The sequence below is a fragment of the Eptatretus burgeri genome, chromosome 2 (assembly GCF_056783735.1).
Source record: "Eptatretus burgeri isolate ZD-2024b chromosome 2, Ebu_testis_v1, whole genome shotgun sequence".
Taxonomy (NCBI): domain Eukaryota; kingdom Metazoa; phylum Chordata; class Myxini; order Myxiniformes; family Myxinidae; genus Eptatretus; species Eptatretus burgeri.
Window position 1 is genome coordinate 47,216,626 of NC_140962.1, and position 12,117 is coordinate 47,228,742.

The window sequence follows — 12,117 nt, forward strand, 5'->3', positions numbered from 1 at the left end:
ATCATCAGCAAGGTTATAGAATCCATCATCGCTTCAGACATGAAATCCTTCTTCTCCAATGGCTTAATTTCCGATCATCAATTTGGTTTCATACCAGGTCACTACCCTGGAGATGCTGCTTCTGCTCTCCCAACAATGGATGGAGGTACTCGATGCCAGACATGAAATCAGAGCCGTATCCCCAGACATATTAAGTGCCTTCAATATGGTCTGGCACCCTGCCCTGCTTACCAAGCTCTCTTCCATCCAAGGCCATCTCCACTCATGGCTCGCTGACTTCCTCTCCTATCGCAGTCAACGTGTGGCCCTAAATGGAGTTCTCTCATCCCCTCTTCCTGTCCATGGTGGAGTTCCTCAAGGTCGCGTTCTGGGCCCTGTTCTTTTTATGGTTTTCATCAATGATCTCTCTGACTCTCTGGAAAATCCTCTTTATCACTTTGCTGATGACTCCACTCTCTGCCATACCATCTGCATCCCTCAGATTGGCAAGCAGCAGCCTCTTCACCCTCTGCAGATCTGGATAAAATCACAAACTGGTCCAACACGTGGAACATGTCTTTCAACCCTGACAAAACTCACACTCTCACTATGTCTCTTCGAAAGGACCGTCAGAAACTCCACCCCATCTACTTTCTCAACAATCCTCCGGAAGAAGTCCTTTCATTCAAGCTTCTGGGTGAACGTATCTGCCATGATCGAAAGACAGAGAGACAGACGAAAAACCATATCTGTGAACGGATCTGCCACGATCTTTCCAAGCCACATTTCCATCCTGGCCCCCAAAGCCAATCGCCGACTGGGCATCCTTCATCGTGCAAAGTCCTTCCTTGGCACACCTGAGCTCCTATCCATTAACAAAGCTTTCGTCCACAGCCTAATGGAGTACTGCTCTCCCCTCTGGGCTGATGCTCCTGCCTCTCACCTTTCTCGGCTTCATGCTGTGGTGTACTGGATAGAAGATGCTTAGCAGGCAGACACGAGCGGGGGAACAGTCGAGCCGGGCTGTGTTGCACAAGCGCGAGCGTACTTTGCCCACGGCTCTCCTTTATTACGGATTCAGCACACTCACGAGCCGGGCGACTACTGCATTCCTACAACGCCTCAGGCGGCACGCACTCCTTATATTCCTTGCAGACACGATGATCACGACGACCCCTCCTCCCATCATCATGCCCCGCCCTGCATGCCCGCAGGCTACACCACACTCCTCCCTCCTAAAACTATGATTATTAAATGATCACCATCATAATAAGCATAAACAGCACGAAGGACTACGGTATAATAGTAGACAAGGCACAAAAAAATGAAAACAGCGAAGTATAACAGCACATCACATCATATAATGCGTGAAAGCGAGCTAATGGAGCTGCCACGGCCAGGTTCCGAAGACGGAGGTGCACACAGCACCTCCCAAACTCTGGCCGCGTTACCGATATGAAGCATCAAGGCGAAAAGCACAGCAGCCCCACACAGCGGAAACGCCCCCAGGCGGATCATGCTGACATGGCCCTCGGCGAGGCCGCGGCGATCTCCCGAGCAAACCTCCCCCGGCACCATCAAACGCCTCCGTCCCACAAGGCGGCACACCTCCCCCAGGCAGACCTGAAGCAGATAAACATTCCGAGGCCGGAAGCCCGCTGTCTGGAAGCCGTGGCGCCAGTGCCAGACTCGATTGACCTTGGATGGGGGCGCTGAACAGCGCCGCTGGCTGGACGCACCCAATGCTCCATAACAACCCACGCACCACAATCAGTTGAGATGCCAATGCCCGTCGAAACGGCCTTGAGCGAACACAGAGAGCTGCGCCCGCAACCAGAGGTGGGGGTAACGCCGACCAGCGCACCAGTCCTGGCTCCGAGTCGATCTCCGAGACCCACACGGCAGTTAGACGGTAGCAATTCCATTTAAACCACACTTCAACCATAGGCTCGTTATAAATCACTACGAACATCATTTGAACCATTGCAAACTCATTTTTCCGTACAGCGCGTTCTTTCGACCAAATCCCTGCACATGACAAAGCAACTACCCGTGGCCCGGGGCAATGGAAGGCCAACCCAACCTTTTTATTCACCACCACCGCTCCCAAAGCCACCACCTCACATTGGCCATACTGCAAAACCCATCGATTGATCTCGACCAAACCCACTCTCACACGGGAACTGCTGGCATTTATTTCAACAACGTTAAACCGCATCACTCGAGCAATGAAAAACAAATATGCAATGAACAGCAACCCACAACCCACATCACGAGTCCGCCTCTTGGTTGTTGCCTCGATGTTGTGACTCGCGATTTCTTTTAACGCCACGGGCTCACCGCAACCCGTTGAAGCTGCCCGAACAACACCGGCGCGCATTGCCTCACGAACACTGCCGAAGCGCGGGAACTCATCGCGAGAGCTGATACGGCTCTCGCCGCTCCCGAACCGTACATCACCGCTGCAGGCAGCAACGAACGGCCGCTCCCGTTGCATCGACGCGGCTCCAGCCGCCAGAACCTCGCCCTCGGTACTCGACGAAGGCATCGAAGAGAGCACCGGCACACCTGGAGGTACGAACCGGAGATCCAGCCCGAGGTGCGCCAGCCAGTCCCGACCCAAAAGGACGGGCCCCTCCCCTCGCACCACGAACACCGAGAGTAGGGCGCTTCGCCCCCGGTAAAGCACCGAGACGTCGGGCGCTGCAAGCGGCGCAACCGCTTCGCCGGTGTACGCGCGCGATGCGCGGGCAGCACGAGTGGACTCAACTCGACACCCGATCAGTACCCCGATCACTTCGACATTCACTGGCATCGGTCCTGTCACCGTAGGACCAACTGAAACCAGGCTCAACATGGGCAGCATCTCCCGCTCCGGGTCGCTGGAATCTCTGTGCTCAGGCTGCAAAACTCGACCCGGGGTGTTACCGTGCACGCCATGCACTGAACACCATACCGGCGGTAGGTCTTGACCCGGGACGGAAGGATCGCTTCGCACACCGCCATCTATGACTGTAACGATGGGCGATGACCCTCGGCCCACACACCGTAGATGACCTCGAGTGCTCAGACCGCCGTCCGAGTGATTGCATTGCAACGCTCGCCCACGACCCGCGCCGCAGACCGTGCGCGTGGCCGTGCGTGCCTGGCACATCGCGCTGACCTCCGGACCATCTGTTGCGCACCGACCATCGAGACCCTGGACATTCTTCAGAGCTTGCGCGATGTCCCACGCTGCGTTCGAGCCGAACCGCGTGTCCTCGTTCTTTAGCCGTGGCTTTGCAGAAATCATTCCCCCGATCTGTCGTGCCTCAATAAAACGAACACTGAGCGCGGCCGTTGCCCACTCGACGTGGCCGAAGTCGATTCCGACGAAGGCGGGCACGCATTCGTGCGCCGTGCACCGACCTTCTGCCATGCTCGTGCTGGCGAGACCCTGGCTCCGTAGCCTGGAACCGCACGGGTTATTCGCTGCCGCCCTGCACATGCCGATCCGAAGATCCTCGTCAGCCAACTGTGGTGTACTGGATAGAAGATGCTTAGCAGGCAGACACGAGCGGGGGAACAGTCGAGCCGGGCTGTGTTGCACAAGCGCGAGCGCGGGCGTACTTTGCCCGCGGCTCTCCTTTATTACGTATTCAGCACACTCACGAGCCGGGCGAATACTGCATTCCTACAACGCCTCAGGCGGCGCGCACTCCTTATATTCCTTGCAGACACGATGATCACGACGACCCCTCCTCCCATCATCATGCCCCTCCCTGCATGCCCGCAGGCTACACCACACATGCTATGAAAACCAAGGCATTAGGATCATTGGTATCACCCACGATGAGGCTGAGTCTTTGGGCCTCTCACTAAATCACCGCAGGTTGGTCGGTGGTCTTTCTGTCTTCTACCATCTCCTCTCCAGCCTTGCACCACCTGCTCTCTCTGCGATTTGTCCCCACCACATTTCCGCAGGGCGCTCAAGGTCCGCCAACAACCCCCTTCTGGTAAAACTACCAAAATCACGAATCACTGCTCACCTTCACTCTTTCATTCCTCTTTTTCCCCGGCTTTGGAATAAACTCCCTCACTCTTTTCATTCCCATTCTTCCCTCCAGGCCTTCAAAACAGCTGTTCACCACCACCTCTTATCATTCCCCATCCAAATCCTCGATCTTTTCTACCCCCGATAATCCACCCAAGCCCACCTCCTTCAAATTCCCTGCTTTCCTTCCTGAAAGTCCCTGTAATGTCCATCTTCAATTCCCCATGTTCCCCGTTCCATCCCTCTCCCTTCTACAGATCTCCAAATGTCTCTGTTCCCCACTATTTTGTCCTTCCCACTCCCTCCCCTCTTGTCTCATGCCCCCCTTGATGTGCGTTGTGTGTTAGCTCTCATAGGAGCCTCAACAAGGTATACAAAAAAAAAAAAACCTTTAGAACAATACTTGCATCGGATATAATGTGATGTTTCCACCAACTCCATAACATTCACTTTTAATTTAAAGAGGTATTAAATTGTGAGATCCCTCCTAATAAGGTCTTACTTTGATTTTGACAAATTGGCAAACTTGAAATAATTCGGCAAGAGAGCTTGTAAAATATATAGTGCGAACAATATATAGTGCTTGTATGTCGCTTCGCTGGTGGAAATACCAATCTTTGCTGTGATGGCTAACAATAGGGCAAAAAGAAAAAGGATTCCGAGTGCAGGGATAACCAGCGTAGCAAGTTGGCGTTTGCAGTTTCGCCACATGTACCCATGTGTACATAAAAAAATAAAAAAAATTCATCACAAACCTTTCGCAGAGTTCCCTGGGGAATCCACCGGTTTGATTTATTGAAATCCGTTAAGCCATTCTCAAGTTATAACATGACAGAAACAGACAGGCCTATATATATATATATATATATATATATATATATATATATATATATATATATATATATATATATATATATATATATATATATATATATATATATATATATATATATATATATATATATATATACAGTAAGTCCTCGCTAACCGGAAGTTCGCATATCGTAGTTTCGATTTTTCGTAATTTAGTTTTAATGACTAATTTTTCAATTATCGCAAACATTTTATGCCTATCGTGTACTGTATGCTGTACTGTACGTATTCTCTTCACGCTCGCCTGCATACCTTCCAGTATGAATCCCAAGCGACCCGCAAGTCTTTAGCCGAGCACACCTCGTTTCAAGAGACAACGAAAGGCTGTCACATTGAAGGTGAAATTGGATATAATTAAAATACATGAACGAGGTGAAGGGACAACGGAAATCGGCCGCGCGCAGCAATCGCTGCATCGACTGTACATTCGATCGTTCAAAGTTCGGCAAAGATAAAGAAAATATCACAGATTGCGACCAGTTCGAGTGCAACGACACTAACGAGAATGAGAGATGGTGCCATGCACAACATGAAGCGTTTATTATGTGTGTGGATAGAAGATCAAACTCAACGTCGCATGCCTTTATCTCTTGCTGTGATACAAGAAAAAGCGCGTCGTTTGTTCGGGCATTGACCCACGATTACGTGATCAATTACTTCTCCAATCATGTTGAGAAGTATCTCCAAGGAGAACAACATTGACAACAAATCTTTGCTGCTTGTAGACAATGCTCCTGCCCATCCTCAGCAAATGGAAGACTGGTGTGAAAACGTGCAGGTAGTATTTTTACCACCAAATACTACCTCACTTTTACAGCCTATGGATCAGGGAGTTATTGCTGCTTTTAAAGCCTATTATGTTAAGCATACCATGCTGCAGTTTATCAAAAAAACTGATAAGGACAAGCTATCAATCAAGGAGTTTTGGCGAACATACAACATAAAAATGGCTTTGGAAAACATTGAGGATTCATGGGCGGAGGCGAGTGCCTCCACAATGAACGCTGTGTGGAAGAAAGTGTGGCCTGAGTGTGTCCACAATTTCACGGGGTTTGCTGATGTTCCGTTGATTACAAGTCAAATTGTAGACCTGGCGCAGGAGGGTGGTTTGAAGAGGTTGACGAAGAGGACGTGGATGACTTACTGGAGTCTCATGCAGAACCCTTAAGCAATGAAGATCTTATGGAGTTGGAACAGCAGTGGGCTCTTGAGGAAGAAGAAGATGCTGTGACACCTTCATCCGAGCATCTCACCATGAAAATCCTCAGCCAAATCCTCCGCTCGTTTGAAAGTGCCACAGAATTTGTTATCGAGCAAGATCCAAATCTTGAAAGGAGCACTGATTTTAGCTGTGTTGTTTATGATGCCCTTTGTTGCTACAAGGAATGTTATGCAGCAAAGAAAAAGAAAGCCATCCAGCCCACTCTCCATGCATTTTTCAAGCCAAAAGATGCAGCACCAACTCCATCCACCATCCAGGATGCTCCTTCAACCAGCTGCCAAGAAACCGTTCCTGCTGGTGAAGAAAGTGACAGCACAGTGTCAAGTGAAGAGCGGGACGATTCTGCCACTCCGCAAGTGTGACTTGTCCACCGCAATCAACTCCGTTCCTCCAGCCTCGGGGTAAGTCTCCACGACTCGAGGAGTGTGTTTTGTTTATTTGTGTTTATGTCCAAAAAATTCCGAGCCAACACATCCCCCCTTTAATACATTGGTTTCTATGGGAAAATATGTTTTGTTTAACACAGTTTCGCTTATCATAAGGTTTTCCAGGAACGCAACCCTTGCGAAAAGCGAGGACTTACTGTATATATATATATATATATATATATATATATATATATATATATATATATATATATATATATATATATATATATATATATATATTATTTTCAACGAAGAAAGATCAGATTTTTTTCACACCAGACACATCCTCTACCTTGATCTTATGGAAATCTACGGGGCGCCGGATGAGCTCGTAGTACTCAGGAAGTTCCTTGCGGGAGGGCAGCTGGATGAACACCTCACTGAGCTGCCGCCCAGAGCTGCGAGAGGGACGCACATGGAAAACGAATGCAATACTTTAGTAGTTTTGTTGTTGAATCTACTATCAATTCACATCCTCCTTTCATAATGCACATGACTGCGTTAATGATTTGAGTAACAAAAAATATTATATATATATATATATATATATATATATATATATATATATATATATATATATATATATATATATATATATATATATTGCACATGAGGACTTGACTGATGATTCTGTAATCAAGGTTAAAATTCCAATTAAGAGTTAAGCTCAAAGTTCCTTTTCATCATCTTAAAATTGGTTTTGCACAAATGACGATCTGTTTTGCTCATACCTGTCCTTATATTTTACAACAGTGTCAACGATTCTTCGCATCCAGCGAGACAGAGCTGGGGGATTTGGGGCAGCCTTCTCTGCCGGTGGTCGGCCTCGCTTCTTTCTCGACCGTTCCTCACCATCGCAGATTTTATCTCGAGGACTTGTCCCGGGCAAGTCGGGATCTCTCCGTCGCTTACGAGCCTTCTTAATCCTCACCTCTTCCTCCAGCACATCAAGGTTACCTTCTTCAATGGCCTGACATACCCGCAATGACAATCAACGACTCAACGATTTTAGCATCATTATTGTATCCAAAAATACATCAAAAAACTTGAAACAATAGTAAGAGCTGCACTTCTCAAGCTACTGACGCTTTCTCCAACATCACAGACAAAACAGATTGAGATTTTATGAAAATAAAAGTAAAATAAATTTCCTGATTCTGACCTCATCATACAATCTTGACAATATTCTCAGAAACATTTTTTTTTTTTTTTTGGTCTTTCCTTCGGACAAATTTGATTTTGATCCGATGTGCATTCGTGAAAGCAGCATTGGCAAAATTTTATGGGGCAACAAAAGCACATGTCGACCAGGAAATGCATTATTTAGGTACGGTGAATTTGACACACTTTAGATATACACAGACTCACATCAGTGTAATTTGCTCTTTACATTCCAACATAATATCACAAACGCGAAAGGATATTCTTTGCTTCTCTTTGCAATGGGTAATGCCACTAGCTTTACTTGGGGGGGGGGGGGGTGTGGAGGAGGGGAGAGTGAAAAACACACACACATACACTAAGCAAAGCATATGAAGCACCTTGAGCCATTGCTTCTCAGTAAGTGAATCACTGTAGTCAACCTCTTTGCGCTGCCGAGAACCACGACCAAACAACTTCTCTTCCTCCTCTTCACAAGTTAGTCTCTCCACTTCAGCATCATCCTTCAAAATCCATCTTGGCAGTTCATCCTGCTCCATGAGGCGTGGCTTGCGCTTGGGATTGCGTGCCTCTTCACGCCGCCGATCGAGGTCCATGCGCTGAGGAAGAATAAGGTGAATGGGAAAATCCTCACCCTCAAAAATCAATGTGCCCAAAGGGCCCTCAACTTATGAGAGAAAGAAATGACCACTATCGTCATAAAGCAAATTTGGAAATTTAAAAATCTTTCACGAACAGCCATTTTATAGACCATTTGCAATAATGCAAAAGCTGTCACAGCAGCAGGCCTGTTCGCATTTAGTCGAGAGCCACACACAAGAAGAAGGAAAGAGCAGTGAATTGGTGGAGATTCGTGGCTGCCTTTTCCAGAATAAAGGAGCAAAAAGAATTGGAGATATGGCCCAAATTGGAGGCAGACTTTATCAACAATATTGTATCTGGATAAAGAAAACCGAGACAAACATTTCATACTGCCAATGGTATGAAAGCAGGGAATGTGAAGGAGGTGGGTTAATGGGGGAAGAAAACATTGAGGTTTTGAATGGGGGAAGATAAGAGGTGGTGGTGAACAGCTGTTTTGAAGGCCTGGAGGGAAGAATGGGATGAAAGAGAGTGAGGGAGTTTATTCCAAAGGCGGGAAAAAAGAGGAATGAAAGAGTGAAGGTGAGCAGTGATTCGTGATTTTGGTAGTTTTATCAGAAGGGGGTTGTTGGTGGGCCTTGAGCGCCCTGCGGAAATATGGTGGGGAGAAATCGCAGACAGAGCGAGGGGGGGGGACTGGAGAGGAGACTGAAGAAGACAGAAAGACCAGCGACATGCCTGCGGTGAACAAGTGAGATGCCCAAGGACTCGGACTCACCACGGGAGATACCAATGATTTTAATGCCTTGGTTTCCACAGCGTGAAGCCGAGAAAGGTGAGAGGCGGGAGCACCAGCCCAGAGGGGAAAGCAGTACTCCATCAGGCTGCAGACTAAAGCCTTGTATGTGGTCAGGAGCTCAGGTGGGCCGAGAAAGGACTTTGCACGACAGAGGATTCCCAGTCGACGACTGGCTGTGGAGGCCAGGTTGGAAATGTGGCTTTCCCAGGAAAGATCATGGCAGACAGTGAGACCCAGAAGCCTGAATGAAAGGACTTCTGCCAGAGGATTGTTGAGAAAGTAGATGGAGGCGAGGTGGGGGTGGGGGGGGTTCTAAACGGCCCTTTCGAAGAGACATAGTGAGAGTGTGAAATTTGTCAGGATTGAAAGACATATTCCACGTGTTGGACCAGTTTGTGATTTTACCCGGATATGCAGAGAGCGAAGAAGCTGTGGCTTGCCGGTCTGAGGGATGACAGAGGGTGGAGTCATCAGCAAAGAGATAAAGAAGATTTTCCAGAGTCAGAGAGATCACTGATGAAAACCAGAAAAGAACAGGGCCCAGAACGCTGCCTTGAGGAACTCCAGCCTGGACTGGAAGAGGGGATGAGAGAACTCCATTTAGGGTCACACGTTGGCTGCGACAGGAGAGGAAGTCTGCGAGCTATGAGTGGAGATGGCTCTGGATGGAACAGTGGGGAACAGAGACATTAGGAGATCTATGGAAGGGAGAGGGATTGGGCAGGGGGACACGGGGTATACAAGATGGACATTACAGGGACTTTCAGAATGAAAGCAGGGAATTTGAAGGAGGTGGGTTAGGGTTAGGGTTAGAATATCACTCATAGGAAGAGAGTTTGGTGAGCAGGGGCAGGGTGCCAGACCGTGTCAAAAGCAAGCGATATGTCTCGGGATATGGCTGTGATTTCATGTCTGGCATTGAGGACCTCCATCAATTGTTGGGAGAGCAGAAGCAGCAAATCCAGGGTAGAGTGACCTGGTCTGAAACCAAATTGATGATCGGAAATCAAGCCATTGGAGAAGAGGAAGGATTTAATGTCTGAAGCGACGATGGATTCCATAAGTTGCTGATGATTTGGAGAAGGCTGATTGGTCTGTAGTTGCGGGGAGCTATTTTTGCACCTTTTTATGCAGGGCGGTAATGTTTGCTGATTTCCAAGCAGATGGCAGATCTCCTTGAGCAAATGAGAGGGTGAATAGAACAGAGAGAGGTGAGGAAGAGCAGGAGGAACAGGTTTTTAGGACACGAGGGCTGATGCCGTCTGGACCGGTTGCAGAATCTGGGTCGCGGTTTGACAGCAAACTCTCCACTTTGTCAGAAGAAAAAGACACAGAGTCCAGGGACAGTTGGATGCGACTGGGTAAGGTGGGTACAGAAAGCGATGGGTTTCAGACACAAGATTTAGATGCAAACACCGAGTTTCGGCATTCAGCCTTTTCACGTGCGGTATCTGCAATGCAGCCATTTGAGGTAAGGGAGGGGATGGAGGGGGAACATACACCAGAAACAGATTTGATGAGATGCCACCAGGATTTGGAGGAGGGAGAGAGGTTTGAGAGTTCAGACTTCAGATGAGAAAGATGGTGTTTTCTGGCTCTCCTGAAGGAAGATACACACTTGTTCCGAGCTTTATGGAAGGAACTGAGATTCCCCTCAGTTTGTCGAGTTGACCTTTGACCTATGATAAGTTGACAAGTTGTTGACCTTTTGGTCTATGATGACCTCAAAAATAATCTGTGGTTGAATTAAATTACGAAATATGGAAATACTCTTCAAATGTGAAGTCAATTGGATGAAAAATTGACGATTTTAGAAATTTGGCCGATGTTGACATTTTGACCTCAGGATAATTAATTGGTGGTTGCATTCAATGACCGAATTTGCAAATTCTCTTCAAATTTTCAATCAGATTAAAATTATGATTTTAGAAATTTGGCCCATGTTGACCTTCTGACCTCAAACATAATTGGTGGTTGAATTCAGTGACTTGATATGCAAATCCTGTTCATATTTCATGTCATTCGGATGAAAATTTAGGGTTTTAGAAACCCTACCTAAGATGTTGACCTTTGGTCTATGTTGACCTTTTCGACCTCAAAATCAATAGGCTTTTTGTTTTTTAACAAAATCCACCATTTGGTGAAGTTTTGTGAATATCGATTTAAAATTGTGACCTGCAGGCAGGCGATTGACATGCAGACAAACAAACCAGACAAACCAACAGACACAATAACACGTGTGACCAACCAATATCCTGTGCTTGAAAATCTTCTATTTTCGCAAGTAACAAACAAACAGACCCAAATATAATACCCTCTCTTCTGGCGAGGGCAATCATTCTGCACGTAATGGTTCATCACACCATGGTTAGTATTGTTACGGCTGTGGAAATTCGCAAACCACCATTCAGGTCCTGTAGGTGAGATATCTCTTAAGTACATGTGTAGTTAGCCCCAAACCCGTTGTTTAGAGGGAATTTATGCGATTCATTCGGGTTGCGACGCTTTGAGTTAGGCGTTTTTCTGTTCTATCTTTATTTTGAATCAACCGCCATAACCATCAAACCACCACCAAAAACCCTCCACCACCCTCACCTCTCTCCTTCTACGGCCATTCCCGCATCACCTGTGAACCCTAAGCGTCGGGCTGTCGGGCTCGTTCAAGCGATACGCACCGAGCCGCGAGTGCAAACAGCGGCCTTTCCGAGGGAAAATTCGGATCAAGAATGCTACACGCCCACTTCTGATCCGTCCAATCAGCAAGCGCAGAGCAGCTTGGCCCCGCCTCCAGGCACGACCGTGTGAAATCGAAATATGCAAATTATAGGATCAGGGGAGGTTCACGCCCCTTTTCCTCCGTCCAATGGGTGAGCGTGGCTCCGCCCCCGAGCTCATCCTGATCTGGAAATTTGCATATGGGTTCTCCTGCCGGCTTATAAAGCGCCGAGCGCAAGGCGAATCGGAGAGAGAGTTTTGGCAGTCAAGTCGGGTTGGAGAGCGGAGTGGAGTCGGGAGGCGAAGGCGTCAAGGTGGTTTCCGC

The 12,117-nt window shown here is 47.7% G+C and overlaps 1 protein-coding gene across 6 annotated transcripts in view; it reads right to left on the minus strand.

The window, feature by feature from the left end:
* SMARCA4 (SWI/SNF related BAF chromatin remodeling complex subunit ATPase 4) overlaps nucleotides 1–12,117 on the minus strand; it is a 186,753-nt gene that overhangs the window by 20,256 nt on the left and 154,380 nt on the right. For 5 of the 6 annotated variants that reach the window (XM_085853449.1, XM_085853454.1, XM_085853459.1 and 2 more), the window contains 3 exons: nucleotides 8,077–8,295; nucleotides 7,267–7,505; nucleotides 6,828–6,933 (listed from right to left, as the gene is read on the minus strand). In XM_085853449.1, the coding sequence (XP_085709575.1) occupies nucleotides 6,828–6,933; nucleotides 7,267–7,505; nucleotides 8,077–8,295 (564 nt within the window). Of the gene's footprint in view, nucleotides 1–6,827; nucleotides 6,934–7,266; nucleotides 7,506–8,076; nucleotides 8,296–12,117 lie in introns of those variants that run through there. The other variant, XR_015050977.1, reaches the window with a different exon arrangement.